Source organism: Temnothorax americanus, unplaced genomic scaffold (genome assembly GCF_048541705.1).
Source record: "Temnothorax americanus isolate GAGA-0224 unplaced genomic scaffold, ASM4854170v1 Scaffold52, whole genome shotgun sequence".
Lineage (NCBI taxonomy): Eukaryota > Metazoa > Arthropoda > Insecta > Hymenoptera > Formicidae > Temnothorax > Temnothorax americanus.
In genome coordinates this window covers 138464-154398 of record NW_027509678.1, presented here as the reverse complement: position 1 = coordinate 154398, position 15935 = coordinate 138464, and the positions used below count along the sequence as shown (strand labels likewise).

Below are 15935 nucleotides of genomic sequence, written 5' to 3'. Positions count from 1 at the left end.
AACGTGACATCCCGAAAGTTAAATTGCGTTTACTTAATGGTAATCCGCGTCTAAATGCGCTTACGTGTTACGCTACTCCAAGCGTAACCTGCGAAGCGCGTATCTACATACTTCACATTGGTTTAATGTTAACTCTCGATTTAGGCGCGAAATGGAGTAAGATTTGTGTACTACTTTCTAAGAATATAAATTAACATATATATATATATATATATATATATATATATATAACGCTATGTATAAATTATTTAAAACTAAAGAAATTATCATTTTATCATATATATACTATACCTATATATTTTTATATTCTAAGCGGAAAGGGATCGAAGATAAGATTTTTCTGTCTCATTTTTATTGTTGTTGCCATTAACTTTTAACACATAAGAGCTTATTACTTCAGTTAGCATTTTGTGTGTGTGTGTGTGTGTGTGTGTGTGTGTGTGTGTGTGTGTGTGTGTGTGTGTGTGTGTGTGTGTGTGTGTGTGTGTGTGTGTGTGTGTGTGTGTGTACCCTTAATTGAGTTTTTCTATTCCTTCCTCTAACTATATATTATAGATAAAGTTATATAACTTTGAAAGCTACTGCAAGTCGTTACTTAAAATTAGTTTTTTTTATGATTTAGATATTAGAAGTGTAGAAGACAGAAGGTAAATCATATTTTAGTCGAAAGATTTCTGTACAAATAAATCTAAAAATTATAATTTACTAATATGTGATAAACATAAAGTATAAACAAATATTTAATATCCAAAAACATTAATGTGCTTACGTTACAATCCATTCAGATTACTCTGAAAAAACCTCTTTTCGAACATATAATCTTTCAGTATAAAGTTAAAGAGTTAATCCGAACTAATCTCTAAATATTTAAAACAGTCAAAAAAAATCATTAAATATTCATTTGTCACAAAATTACGAGTATCAATTATCGCGCCCGCCCGCGCTCGTGAACAATTAATTGAGCGTACAAAAGTGAGTTTAGCGCCAAGATTATTATATATAGGTACGTTGACTTTCAGTTCAATAATCACTATAATCAGAGAGACGTGGAGGTTGAATTTTGAAGTGCGATTAATTTTGATATCATCATAAACGTCGGTACAACTGAGCATTCACATTGCGGCGGGAGAATCGTATAGGAGCAAGCGCGCGCGACGTAAAGCATCTGTTTGATGCTGTTATTTCGTGTCTCAATTACATCGCAACTAACCCATTTCGTGGGGCAATGGCTCGGAATAATTTCCTCAACAAAATTGTCGCACGCCATTCTCCTCCGCGGGCTCTCGTGGGACTCGGCAACGAATGTCTTCTTGTTTCAAACGGTGTCGATTCGAATTCTCATTGTGTCCCTGCATAGATTCGCCCAGTTATATGTTGAGTCAACTGACTTAAGAAGCTCTGCAATACTCTTCGATAATTAATTACAATTAATTATGCAAAAAGATATTGTCTTATTATTATTCAATATTTGTCTAGACTTCGTGTAATATTGTACGGCCCTGCGCCATCGTTCCCCCTCTATTCGACTTGTAACGGAGCGAATTCGACTGAGACTCGGAGTAGTCGTTGTACCATGGCCGCACGCGCCACATCCTCGTGACAGTTCGCAATAAAGTATTATTTTAAATAAGAAGAGAGCGTACTTCGACCTACACCATCATCTATCAAAAAATAAGTGGTCCAGAATTAAAGATTTTGCCACTAGTAGGACGACCGGCGTGCATACACATACGAATCTGCAAGGCACACGTCGCAACCGTCCAAACATTTTTGGTCCTTCGAGCCGGATCTCTCCGGGAAATTCATGACTGTTCGAGTGATATCTATCGAGGCTTATTGGAGGGTGAGATCACATGAAATTTAAGATAACTAAATTATTGAATTTCAACAGCGGCAGTGCTCGTTTTAATCATACAAATCGGGGCGAGCCGACCGTTGCAAATTACGAGAGAGAGAGAGAGACAAACGTGATCACGAGGCATTCACGAGGTATACACGAGGCATCGCAGAGGATAGGCTTGCGGCTCACGAGAGCAAGAGAGAGACATCAATACAACAAGGCAAGACCACAGTAGACGTCGTCGAAAGCATATCGACGAAATTCCAAAGCGTATTTATGTTTGCGTATCTATATTGTCACCTCGAGGCGTAATGTTATATTCGCGTTAACCACAACCTTCGTATTATATTTCGTTTTCGTTATAAATTTATATTACTGACACGATGGCTGACGAGATTCGCGCACTCATACAAAGACGTGCTACAATAAAAGCGCATTTAACTAGATTTAACAGTTACTTAGAAAAATGGTCTGAATGTCCGGACAAGCAGCAATTAATAGAACGTTTAGAAAAATTTAAAAATACATGGGATAGCTTTGACGAAGTACAGACTAATATTGATTTGGTAAATGCAACCGCCACTGGCGCACAATCGGACGATAACGAAAGAGCGATTTTCGAGGAATCATATTTCCAACTGGCCGCGCGTGCCCAGCGTCGACTTGCGTCCGTCAGGCCCCCCACGGCTGATGATGATGTAGCGACTGTCCAGAATCAGCCCGTACAGAACGTATCTGCGAATATAAAGCTTCCTACAATTAATTTGCCCACTTTTAGTGGCAATTACGAGGCATGGTTAGGTTTTTATGACAATTTCAAATCCATCGTACATGACAATGCGAATCTTACCCCTGTTCAAAAATTACAATATTTGAGATCATCGTTATCAGATGAGGCCGCGCAGGTAATTCAATCTCTAGAAACTTCCTCTCAAAATTACGAAGTAGCTTGGGCTCTTATAGTGGAACGTTATGACAATAGAAGAATAATAATTCAGAGCCACATTCGCGCGCTGTTTGACCTTCCGGTAATATCTAAGGAATCTTCAACACAATTACGATCTTTAGTTGATGCCGCTTTAAGACACACACGAGCACTTCATGCTCTTGGTCAACCGACGAAATCTTGGGACGCGTTGCTTTTTCACTTGTTAACATCGAAACTCGATCGAAGTACTCACAAAGAATGGGAGCGCTCTCTTGACGGTACCGATATGCCGTCTATTGACGATTTTTGGAAGTTTCTAAAGAATCGTTGTCACGTTTTGGAAAGCGTAAGTCAGGAGGTCTCAGTGTATTCGAATCAATTGGCAAAGAATCAAGCGAGATCAAACAATATGCGAGGTAATCAAAAGACGCGACAGGCTCTTGTAACCGTGCATACTAAACTCGAGTGTGCAATCTGTAAGCAGAACCATAACACATTTCAATGCGAACAATTTCTCAAAATGAATCGTGATGCGAGATTTGCCAGGGTGAAATCTATGGGGCTCTGTTACAATTGTTTAAGACCAAATCATTTGGTTGATGAATGCAAATCAGGTACATGCAGGAAGTGTAAGCGTAAACACCACACTCTTCTTCATTCAGAAGGTGAATCATTTGATCGGGGTTCTGGTAGCTCTAACGCAGCAAACGCTAATCCAATCGCGAGTCTCCAGGCGGTCGTCGCCTCGCAGGTTCTTTTGGCTACGGCATCTGTGCGTATGCTAAATAACCGCGGAGAGCCCATCAAGTGTAGAGTTTTATTGGATAACGGATCTCAGTCTAACTTTGTCACGGAGAAGTTATGCAATATTTTAAATCTCGCAAAGAGAGAAGTTAGTATTCCGGTGTCGGGTTTCAATCAAAGTTTAACCCATATTAAGCATTCTGTTACGACGACCCTCCAGTCAAGGGATGGACGCTTTGCTGCGGAATTGTCATTCTTGGTGGTACCTCGAATCACGGAAACGCTTCCTGCACAAACGATTAATCGTTACGTTTTAAATCTTCCCCGAAATGTCACCTTGGCAGATCCCGAATTCTGTACTCCGTCGGAGGTTGACGCCCTGATAGGAGCCGAACTCTTTTACCAGTTGTTATGCGTAGGTCAGATAAAATTAAGCAACTCTGCTTTAATACTTCAGAAGACACGGCTAGGCTGGATAATTTCGGGAGCAATACATAGTCGGGAGTCTGCGTCGAATCGAATTGCGTGTAATCTAGTAGTAGACTCTTTGGATGCCCAAGTCTCTAAATTCTGGGAACTTGAGGAAGTTTCGAGCGTTAAACATTTGTCCAAAGATGAAGAAGCATGTGAGAAGCATTTCTCTCAGACGTACTCTAGGGATGAGAGCGGGCGATATACGGTTAGGCTCCCGTTTAATCATAGAAAGCGCGAGCTGGGCGACTCTTATCAAATAGCGAAAAAAAGATTGTATTCACTCGAAAGAAGATTAGCACAGGATCCTCAGTTGCGCGAAGAGTATACGGATTTTCTTGACGAATACGAAAGGCTTGGACATATGATTGAGATCTCTGCTTCCGACGTGACCAAAGATGGATATTTCATCCCACATCACCCCGTCTTCAAGCGCGACAGCCACACAACAAAATTGCGGGTTGTTTTTAACGCCTCATCAAAGAGTAGCAGTGGGGTGTCGCTCAACGATGTGCTTCTCGCTGGCCCGACCCTTCAGGAAGACTTGTTCTCCATCGTTACGAGGTTTCGGACCCATCGATATGTACTGACTGCCGACATCGAAAAAATGTATAGGCAGGTCAGAGTTCATCCCGAGGACGTCAAGTACCAGATGATTTTATGGCGCAAAGGTCCAAACGATCCAATCAGAATCCTCGTTTTAACCACGGCGACCTATGGTACCATTCCGGCTTCGTTTCTCGTCGTTCGATCTTTGCAGCAATTATCCAAGGACGAGCGAAGGCGGTTCCCGCTGGCATGCAGGGTTCTTCTTGAGGATTTCTACATGGACGACGCTCTTACCGGCACATCAAATCTCGAGGAGGCTCAAAGGTTACGTGATGAGCTTATCGAATTGTTGGCCTGTGGTGGATTTCATCTACGTAAATGGTGTTCGAACGAGCCGAGTCTTTTGGAACCACTATTGGACAAATCCATGGATCCTCACATTTGCTTAAGCGAGTCTGAGACTCAGAAGACCCTCGGCATCCATTGGCATCCCCGTGACGATCAGCTAATACACGTCGTGAAACCGTTTACTGAATATCAACGAACGACAAAGAGAACCATGCTTTCTCAAATCGCTTCTCTGTTCGACCCTCTCGGATTGGTCGGTCCGGTCATAGTAAAGGCGAAAATTTTGCTGCAGCAACTGTGGCAGAACAAACTGGATTGGGATGAGTCTGTCCCGGTGGACATTGCTACCTCTTGGAACCAGTACAAGGAGCAAATCGAGATTCTAAATAATTTCGTCATTCCTCGCCAAATCACAGCAGAGAATGTAATCAACATCCAGTTGCATGGCTTCTGTGATGCAAGCGAAAAGGCTTATGGAGCCGTGCTATACCTGAGATCTACAACTTCCTCAGGAATTCATATAGTTCGATTGGTCTGTTCCAAAACGCGGGTGGCGCCTATCAAGAGATTGACTTTGCCCCGGCTTGAATTGAGCGCGGCGGCTCTTCTTGGAAAACTGTATAAATCTACCATCAAATCAATCAGAATTAATTTAGACGAGGAGTTCTTTTGGTCGGACTCTACGATCACGCTCCATTGGATCCAAACCTCACCACACAAGCTAAAAACCTTTGTTGCAAACAGAGTTTCGCGGATCCAAGAAAGTACTAAGCACGGAAAGTGGAGACACGTGCCGTCTCAGGACAATCCCGCAGACGCGTTGTCAAGAGGACAGTTTCCCTGCGAATTCGTCAACAACCCCATTTGGAAAAATGGTCCGTTTTGGCTGTCTAAGGATGAAGCTGCTTGGCCGTCGAATTTAATACCCAGTATTGAAATTCCGGAACAACGCTCAATAGTTGTCTTGTCAAACGTTCACGTTGTCGATACGGATCTACTTTCAAGATTTTCATCTTTTGCTAGAATGAAAAGGATCATAGCGTACTGCATACGTTTTGCCTCCAGGTGTCGATCCTTGAGGAACGATTCGGAAGACCTCAGCACTGAAGATTTGAAGAAAGCCGAAATGCGTATTGTAAAATTAGTTCAAATCACCGCCTTCGAGAGCGAGTTACGTAGTTTGAGTCAGAAGCGTCCGCTAGATAAGAAAAGCAATATATTGTCGCTCAGCCCGTTCTTAGACGACGATGGAGTACTTCGAGTCGGGGGTCGTTTGAGACACGCGGATCTGAAGTTCAGTCAGAGGCATCCTATTTTGTTACCTTCTAATAATCATATTACAGAATTGATAATTCGCGAGACTCATGTTAGGCTTTGTCATGCCGGAAGTCAAGCAACCTTGTATGCGATAAGAGAAAAATATTGGCTGTTAAATGGTAGGAATCGCGTTAAGGGAGTAATTCGGAAATGTGTGATGTGTTCTCGCTGGAGGCCGTCGACCCCTCAGTATGAAATGGGCAATTTGCCAAAGATTAGACTAGTAAGCTCGAGACCTTTTGAAAACGTCGGCATCGACTTTTGCGGTCCGTTCTTAATTAAGGAGAAAAAGTATCGTAACCGCAATAAGATCAAGATTTACGTCGCTGTATTTGTGTGTTTAGTTACCAAGGCTATTCATTTGGAGATTGTGAGCGATCTGACTACTGAAGCGTTTGTAGCTTGTTTGAAGCGTTTATTCGCACGCCGTGGCAGGGCTCGGGTCATTTGGTCGGACAACGGTACAAATTTTTTGGGCGCGAGTAATCATTTGAAAGAGATATTCGAGTTTTTCCAGGAAAGGGAAAATGAGCAAAAAATAAATCGGTACTTAGTAAATGAAGGAATACAATGGTCCTTTATACCTCCCCGCTCACCGCATTTCGGGGGAATCTGGGAGGCTTCCGTGAGAGGTTTTAAACATCACATGCGTCGTATGGTTGGAGATGCCCTATTCACATTTGAAGAATTCAATACTTTTGTAATAGAGGTAGAAGCAATATTGAATTCGAGACCTCTCACGCCCATGTCGTCTGATCCGAATGATCCGCTTGCCCTGACACCAGCGCACTTTCTGATTAATGCGTCTTTACAAAGTATTCCGGAATACGACCTTACAAATGAGAATTCAAATCGCCTTTCGTCATGGCAACATATTCAAAGGGTAAAGCAACATTTTTGGAAGCGTTGGAATAAGGAGTATTTAAACGAGCTGCAACAGCGTACCAAGTGGGTTTCGAATAAAGCGCATAATATTAATATAGGAGATCTTGTAATTCTCAAGGAGGAGAACACTCCTCCGTTACGTTGGATCACTGGCAGAGTGATAGCTACTCATCCTGGCGATGATGGTATAGTGAGAGTAGTGACGGTTAAAACAGCCCACGGTGTATATAAGCGATGCGTTAAAAAAATATCTCCGTTACCCATTATAGCATAAGAATCGAGTCACTTGTGTTTTTTTTTGTTTGTCGTTCTATCGTGGATTCTTTTATTCCTATGACTAGTTCATGTTGAACGTATATCCGTTCAAAGGGGGCGGTATGTCTAGACTTCGTGTAATATTGTACGGCCCTGCGCCATCGTTCCCCCTCTATTCGACTTGTAACGGAGCGAATTCGACTGAGACTCGGAGTAGTCGTTGTACCATGGCCGCACGCGCCACATCCTCGTGACAGTTCGCAATAAAGTATTATTTTAAATAAGAAGAGAGCGTACTTCGACCTACACCATCATCTATCAAAAAATAAGTGGTCCAGAATTAAAGATTTTGCCACTAGTAGGACGACCGGCGTGCATACACATACGAATCTGCAAGGCACACGTCGCAACCGTCCAAACAATATTATTAATATTCTCGAAAAAATATAAAATTTTATTTAAAAATGAAGTAGAGAAGTACACATTGTAGATATATAAGATAGGTACAAAAGCAATTTTTTTTTTAATTTTGCTTGTGCTAATATTTGCGTGTTATGCTTATCACTTCTTTTTACTGAAAGTGGCGTGGCAGTTTACAATTAACTTTATCGATTTTTGAAGATAACCAACGCACATTTTATCTCATGTGGATTGTTATCAGTATATCGAAGTTTGTACCTTTTTGATCATTTTATTCAGAATATTCGCAAATTTCAACTCTTATTCCGAGTACGTATATGGAATAATAATAAGAGAAAGAAGAATAGAAATCCCCGATTGATAGGAAAAAAATAGCACGGCTAATTGCCGAGCACACTCTTACGACCTGTTGTCGCTCAGCCGGCGAACTTTATTGCTCGGATTACCAGCGCACACTTGCCTGGATAATAGATAGTGTCTCTTTCTTTTAATCCATCCATCTGTTTTCGAATACATTATTTCAAATACAGAAAACAAAGTCGCGCGATACGAATAATTTCAAGCAGCACAATAAAATTAAATTAATAACGGAGCAAAAACGAAACTTTATTAATGAATTAAATATAAATATATAATAACTTGAACCAAAGTACGATAAGTTTTATTATTTTTGTAACTATCTTTTTAACGCTTAATTAATCTGCTTTCTTCTCGCCATTCTTTATAGAAAATGAGAACAAAAGAATAGAGATATGAAGAATTAAAAATTCTCAAATTTTCAATTCAATAAGACAAATGATAATAACGTAATATTAATAAAAGTTAACAAAAACCCTAAAACGCAGATTACAAAGTAATTGTACCCTATAACTTTTGCATGCATCTCAAGTTTTTCTTAGCTTTAATTTGTTCCGTTTAAGAAAACAGGAAATACCTTAGAGCAACATCCCAAGTTATTGCCATGTATACATACGCCTACATACATACACGGTTCGATCGCTTGTCATTCCCAAAGCAATCATTGAATTTAATTATACTAAAATGCTTCTCCAATTGGTATCCTTTTTTTCATTTAAGCGTTCCAATCAATAAAAAACTTTAACTTTTAGAGCATTAGATGAATGAATATTTATCAACTTATTTATAACATAGATATCGAAATATAAGAGCATTCTTCTGTTATTATTTTTCTTATACGTTCTTATTGCAACTTTAGCAAAAATATATAGGAATGACAAATGTATAAGTGAATGTGTAAATGAATACATGTCGTTATTGCTGATCGTTATAATAATAAAAGGAACATATAAAAATGTACTAATTATTTTAATTATGATAATTCAGCAAAAAATTGTAGTTTTGTTTCTAAAAAATTATATCAAAAAGAATACTAATTGTAAGTATTAAGAATAATACTTTAAGCTTCCAAAATATCTTAAGCTAAACTGAAAAGAATTTTTTTTAACTTCATGTATAATCTTAAAATTGAAAAGTGCTGTATGAATCTGACAAAGCAGGTTGGCTCACAATTTTTCAATTTTCACATCGAAAAAGACGTTATATATTGCCAGTCACGGTCGATTTAAATAACTTTAATTGTTATTCTATGGCGAAGAAAATTCATTATTCTGCTCATTAAATTGAAGTTTTTTCTCAACTTTGCACGATTGACTTGGAAATGGCGTCACTTGTGAACAAAAGTGTTATCAAGAAAAAAAACTTGATATAGAATTTAAAAATGAAATCCTTAAAATGCTTTTTTGAAAATCGATTTTACAGCTATTTTTCTCAAAGTTATGTCAAGTTTAAATTTTGTCATTTTTACTATTGATTTTGAAATGGCGTTTTGAGAAGTGTATTTATATAACTAAACTATTAATATATTATATATACATATAAAATATATATATCTACGTAAGATATGGTTACGAAATATTATGACTTAAATTTTTGAATTAAATTTTTGAAACTAAAATTATATAGATAATAGTTTGATTTTAGAAAACCAGATGCATATGTATTACTATATTTTATAACAGCTTCGCCGTATTTTAAATAAAGCTATATCATCATTGACAATTACCTGTTTTTTAGATTGCCCATGAAAAAGTAGAAGCCAGATGTAAAATTCTGAGCGGAAAATAATTCGGTCGATTCACAATAGGAAACAATAGCAGTACAACATAGCTTCGCTCACCGTCGCGGGAATCGCCCACAAATCGTTATCACCCGGCTTGTTCCGTCCCACGCGCGTCCGCTACGTCATGTTTGCTTAGTTTAATCCGCTACCCTTCCAATCCCTCAGCTTCGTCCACCATAGCCGTGGAGCGTGAGGGCAACGAGACACTCCCCTCTCCCCAGACGGACAAAAAGACAATCGCGGTTAATTGCCACGCACACTGTCCGATCACTTGTCACTCGTGATCCAATAGCCGGCGAATTCCGTCACCATTGTCGTTCCAGTCGCGTAGACGGTACGCGCGCGGCAGAGAAATCGCACGGGGACTGTCAGAACTCGAGGGACAGTATCGCGAAGAAAGCGATAAGGAAAAAGACGACGATTCCTCCGGAGTGACCGTAGTGCGGCGGAAGTATTAATTGCGCGATCGTCGCTATTTATTTGCTCCTCACCACCTCCCGCGTGTCCCATCGAACAAATTGCCATGGCGGTCAGGTACGTGTTACGGCGCGACGACAATGGAAACAACGTATCTTTTCTGTTGAAAATTGTATACCGGCGAATGCCATGACTACAGATGATAAGTAGTTTTTATACGCCGTGCGAATGCCTCGTGCGCCACAAGTGATAAGAATGTAAAGGATCAACGAGTGCAGTGTTAAATTCGCTGTCGCGACATGAAACGTCATTTTTCTTATATAAACCATAAAAGAATGAAAGATTTTATACTATTCGAACTCGAATTTCTACATGAATCTAAACTAATTGAAAATTTCGAATCTAGATTGTTTCGAATATGAATTATATAAATTGTCAATTTTATAAAATCATATTTCCTGTTAATAAGCAAAACAGTATACGGTCATGTTAATGCATTCAGTATTACAACCGTTCACTGAGCGGCTAAATAGCAGTCAAAAAGTTTATTTCTAATTTTTTACATGCCTTGTGACCCTATCAAATTGTAAGTAAAAGTTTGAATAAAAAAAATAGCACCTAAGCGCTATGAGTACTGATAATAAAATAAACTATATATTATTTTATTTTAATTTCTGTGTATGTAATTGGATAATGATTATTGAATACTACATTAGAGTATTTTAATAATTTATCTATTTTTTCGCTTAATTGTTTCAGTTACTGCGACATCATATATTTAAATGTGTTTCTTGCCTTAAAAAGAATTTATATTATATAATCAATATTATTTTTCCACATATCTCAAAATATTCTCTTATTATTTACCTGTTAAATTTTAATCTAATAATAATTATGATGTTAATTAAAAATTATAATTCAACGATTCGATTTAAATTTGAAAAAAGTGATAAAATTCGATTCGGTTCAACACAAAAAATTCTTGACTCGTACATCTCTACTGATCCCTTCAATTTACGTTAATTGTAGCGACTTATTATTAACTTCCGCTTAACAATCAATCGGAAAAACGCGTTGACCGCGTTTCTTCCCACACACAAAAATAGATATCAGACGTTATTAAACCACATTATATTAATAATGAGAATCGATCATAAAATTCGTGAAAATAGGGCAATCGCGCGTCCCTGATGCTTTTGCATCTGTGATGGTAATCGAACATTCTTAATAATCCGTAACAGAACGGCTCGCGAGAAATCCGCTTAGGAAGTTTACCTCACAATCTTCTTTCCTCCGCGCTGCGACGCGAACGAAAGAATCGCGCTAATATTCGAAACTTATTCACTTATTCCCCAGAGTGTGCGCGCGCGTTATTATGCAGCTCGTCATCGTTGTATCCGCATCCAATTTCATCACCGACGCCAGCGTAGATCATCGCGAGGAGTGGGTTGTCAGGGTACACGGGGGATCGCAAGTGGCGTCGCTATTAGCCGCTCAGTCCGGCTACAAACACCATGGTCCGGTAAATCTTTAACTATTAATTTCACGTAAACGGCATGATATAACAGAGTCCCTTCGTCTGTGCTTTTACATAATATCGCGAAAATTGCGAAACCTATTATTATATATCGCATTTATATTTAAAAAAATTAAAAAATTAAATTTTTTTTTCAATTGGCATGTGGAATCAATAACAAGGTACGATATATAACATTTCCGTTACTTTAAATCCTTAATTGCTATATGCTCCGAGAATGAGCAAAAACTGCGATACGTGATTCGAACGTGATTACAAGTGATCTATGCGATTATTTAATCAGTGGATATACGATATCGCGAATGTTATTAATTTCATATTTTTCCGCTCTACACACTAGTATATCCTAAGAGGGGAAAAAACATGTATTACTCCATATGCGTCACTGTTTAACGAATACTTAAAAATAGATTGAATTTATTCGGGGATTATCTCGCGTAGGATGATATTGTGTCAGACGTCTGACATATGGCGTGCAATAAGTGCCGCGTTACGATATCAAGTCGTATCTAAAAGCATATCATATGTCATACGTATATTAAAGATATTTAATTGTAAATATATTTTTTTATAATGCCACCTTAACTTTGGACAAAATATCTTTTTTCAGTTCCAGATCAAACATTTATAAAATAACATTTCCTATGTTTAATATATATTATTTAATTTGTTTAATTTATTTCATCTAAAAATATACATAGTATTACTGTAGGTATATCATATATGACAAAACTGTTGAAGTTTACTCAACTTCAATAAGTTTCTTTAGAAAAAAATCTTGTACCATCTCGACAATCGTTATAATAATTAATAAAATTTAAAAATGGTTAAAAATATGATGTTTTATTGTCGTTAAGAAAAAAATCAAAATTAATTAAAATATTCATACATGAAAAGCTTCACATATATTTGATATACATATAAGCATATGCATATATATATATATATATATATATATATATATATATATATAGCATACAAATAATTTTATTCTATGGTAACTTTTTTATTTTCAAAAACCGTCTATCTTTAAAAAAGTCTTACTGTCTTAAGAAACATAAAACAGTTTGGTTTTATATATATATATATATATATATATATATATATATAATGTAAACAGAATAAAGTTAAACTAAAATTGGGCGTTGCAAAAATGGTTAACAATAAGTTATCAAACAGTTGTTCAACTTTTAATTGCATCCCACTGTCTTTCACTTTACTTCTAAAGGAGTTACAGATATCTTTTGACAAACTTATTCTTTGACTCAGCGAATGTCCGACGAAAGAAAACTTAATTGATTTTTTAGTTAACAATAATGATTCAATAAACACACAAGATTTGTCAAGGATTTTTATTGAAATTTTGCAAACGCATTTTACAAGTTAGATATCTATTCCATTAATAAAGATATCTTTAATCATTTTTTTCGCAAAAAGATTTCTGCGCTTTTTATTTAAAAAAAAAATGATAAAAGAGATAGATGAATGTGTTTTTATACTTTAAATAATATCTATACAAAAAGATTAATAAATATTCGCGCAACGCAGATGTAGAAATACATATATATATATAGATACCAAAGAAAGGCTGATCCCATCTCTAGAGATCAGCGGCATCCCATATGAAAGATGTAAAAAGTATCCCAATTTCTGCGAAAAGTTTCCACCCTGTGGGTACCATTCAGCTCGCAAATACAGTTCAGGAAAAAACTGATGTTCGTCGCGCGGGAATGAAAAAATTTTCACCTCACCCGGCCGAGTCTTTGTGTCTGGGAGGCATTCGCTTTCGTATACACATACCTCGAATCTGACCGAGGAGAGCGAAATGTGTTTCGGAGTTTCGGCAGCGTGCTGTGCCATGGATATATACGAGAGTGCTGGATACGCCGGCGGCCGCCAAATCGTTTCCTTTGCTATACGAATGACTGCAAAGAGATTATCCCCGTAAGGGGAGCTTCACGAGTCATTTGATCGTTCGTTCATTCCGTTCCGTTCGCGTCCGTTCCGCCAACGTCGTCTTTACCGCGCTCGCAGACGTCTCTCTCGCGCGCGCGGATCTCAGGGTCTGTGGTGTACTTTGCAAAACGAGTTTCACCGCGAGATCACCGCGAGAACCCAAGAGAAAATATCGAAGCGAATAGGGCCGATATCGTATCTTTTTCCTTTTCCTTTGACGGGAACGTCTCAGGCAATCGCCTTATTTTCATCCGTAAACGCCGCCGAGCGCCGGGTGCTCCCTGCAGTTTTCGATGCGTAATATCGGAAGACGCGAGGAGCGGCAGCAATACCAGTCCAATTTCCTAGGAATATCTCGTTAATCATGTGTTAAATCGAGCAGCATATTACGTGCCGTATAGTGCGCTATTTTCATGCGCATTCGTAATGTAGGGGAGACCGGGGCTTGTTGGCACCGTTTTTACAATTTCGGCATTTGTGTTTTTATACAACTAATTATCATGATTAAACAGTACTAATATGATAGAGAGAACCTTTCTTTACATTTTCATGCTAGGAACGCTCCTGTATACCGTATAGTTTCTTTGTAATAAATGAAATATGAACATGCTGCATTGTGGCCAACTTTCCCCGATAGTAGGATAAGTTGGCTATGCGACAAAAGTCCACGTTAAATTAATGAATACGCAATAGAAACACAAAACGGGTAACACATACGTACTTCTTGATAAAGATTGTATCTTTTAAAGTTATTTTGTAATGATCGAATATCAAAACGTTGTTGCAGAAAAATAATTGTGAACTATTTTAGATGTAGCTTTCTTCATCATAAAAATATTAATATAAAGCATTGTAGATAGTAAATCACGTGCTCAAACAGGTCTCACGCGCACGGCAACGACAAGTCAAGCTAAGCGTGTCTCGATATGAGCCAACATACCCCATCCCTACATACGTTTTATTTCAGTTGTTTTATTACAATAAATTACTATTGTTAGTCAAAATAACATGTCGTATAGTAACAGAAACTTTTCTTTTAACTAATGATACGTCACTTTGATTTACTTCTCAACCTGAAGAACATTAATACGATATTTTGAAACGCTCGAAAATTGACTTGTCACCTCTTGAATCAGACTTTTCTCTTTTTCTGTTGTAATACTTGTCTGATTAAAATAAAACTTTGTGAAAAGTACCTATGTCATATATAAAAAATATTTTGTGATAACTTTTCCATTGTTTTTTTCGCTATATAAATACATAAACGGAACGCATTATTGCCAACTTGGCTCTTGTGCCAACGAGCCCCGGTCTTCCCTAGTTTAGGATATCTCGCTTTATATGAACGTACGTCGTAATCCGATATGAATTTGAACAATTAAATTTCAAAATATATATCACGCAAATAAAATTTATTTAGGTTTTATTTGCGATATGTTATATCGAGTTACATTGTCCAAAAATTTCAAATATAAAACCACAGATGCTTATATTTGCATATAAATTAATAATTATTACAATAGAAAAATACATTAAAGAAGCAAGGATTTGAAACTTAATTTTAACGTTTATAATATGTTACTTGTAATATTTTGCATATCTTAAGAACACTACACAAATCTTAACGCCTCCATGCACTGCAATAATATAAATCGAAAACGGAATCGCAGTTGTAAGGCATTGCCGCCGCCTACATTCGCAAACGATAATATCTATAGTTATCGTGAACTTTACACAACGAGTTTTGCCACTCGTGTGCGAGAAGCATCGGCCAAACGATATCGTATCTTTTCCCTTTGGCTTTGACGAGAGCACAGTACAATCGATCCCTTCCATCTGTCCCACGATACGTGGTTTGCACTGAAAATATACTAAGTGCTTCTATTAAAGAAGAAAAAAATACTTAAATGTACTAAATTATATGCTTTGTTTTCTTTAGTAATAAACATGTAATAAACAAAGAAATAAGTATAAATACATTTTTTATAAAGAAATATACATAATAACTTTATAGTCATTTCTTTAATCAATGAAATATTCATATAGATAAGAGATAAATATCTTTTTACTTGCGTATTCTTTTTTTATCAACAATGCAAAACAAAATTGTTTAACAAACAATCTTATC

The 15935-nt window shown here is 37.4% G+C and overlaps 2 protein-coding genes across 2 annotated transcripts in view; both read left to right on the top strand.

The window, feature by feature from the left end:
• The first annotated feature begins 1474 nt into the window (after nucleotides 1-1474).
• On the top strand, nucleotides 1475-7763 carry LOC143904452 (uncharacterized). The gene is made up of 2 exons (XM_077419150.1): nucleotides 1475-1810; nucleotides 1892-7763. The coding sequence occupies exon 2, from the start codon at nucleotides 2224-2226 to the stop codon at nucleotides 7354-7356; it is 5133 nt and encodes a 1710-aa protein (XP_077275276.1). The 5' UTR covers nucleotides 1475-1810; nucleotides 1892-2223; the 3' UTR covers nucleotides 7357-7763.
• Nucleotides 7764-10164: 2401 nt separating this feature from the next.
• The window catches only part of LOC143904458 (neuroendocrine convertase 1), a 32898-nt gene continuing 27127 nt past the window's right edge, over nucleotides 10165-15935 (top strand). Inside the window, exons 1-2 of the mRNA XM_077419157.1 lie at nucleotides 10165-10431; nucleotides 11671-11836. Of these exons, the coding sequence (XP_077275283.1) occupies nucleotides 10421-10431; nucleotides 11671-11836 (177 nt within the window). The 5' untranslated portion in view covers nucleotides 10165-10420. The remainder of the gene's footprint in view (nucleotides 10432-11670; nucleotides 11837-15935) is intronic.

Coding starts and splice junctions, on each gene's coding strand:
- LOC143904452 (XM_077419150.1), top strand. CDS start 2,224: ATGGCTGACGAGATTCGCGCACTCATACAAAGACGTGCTACAATAAAA.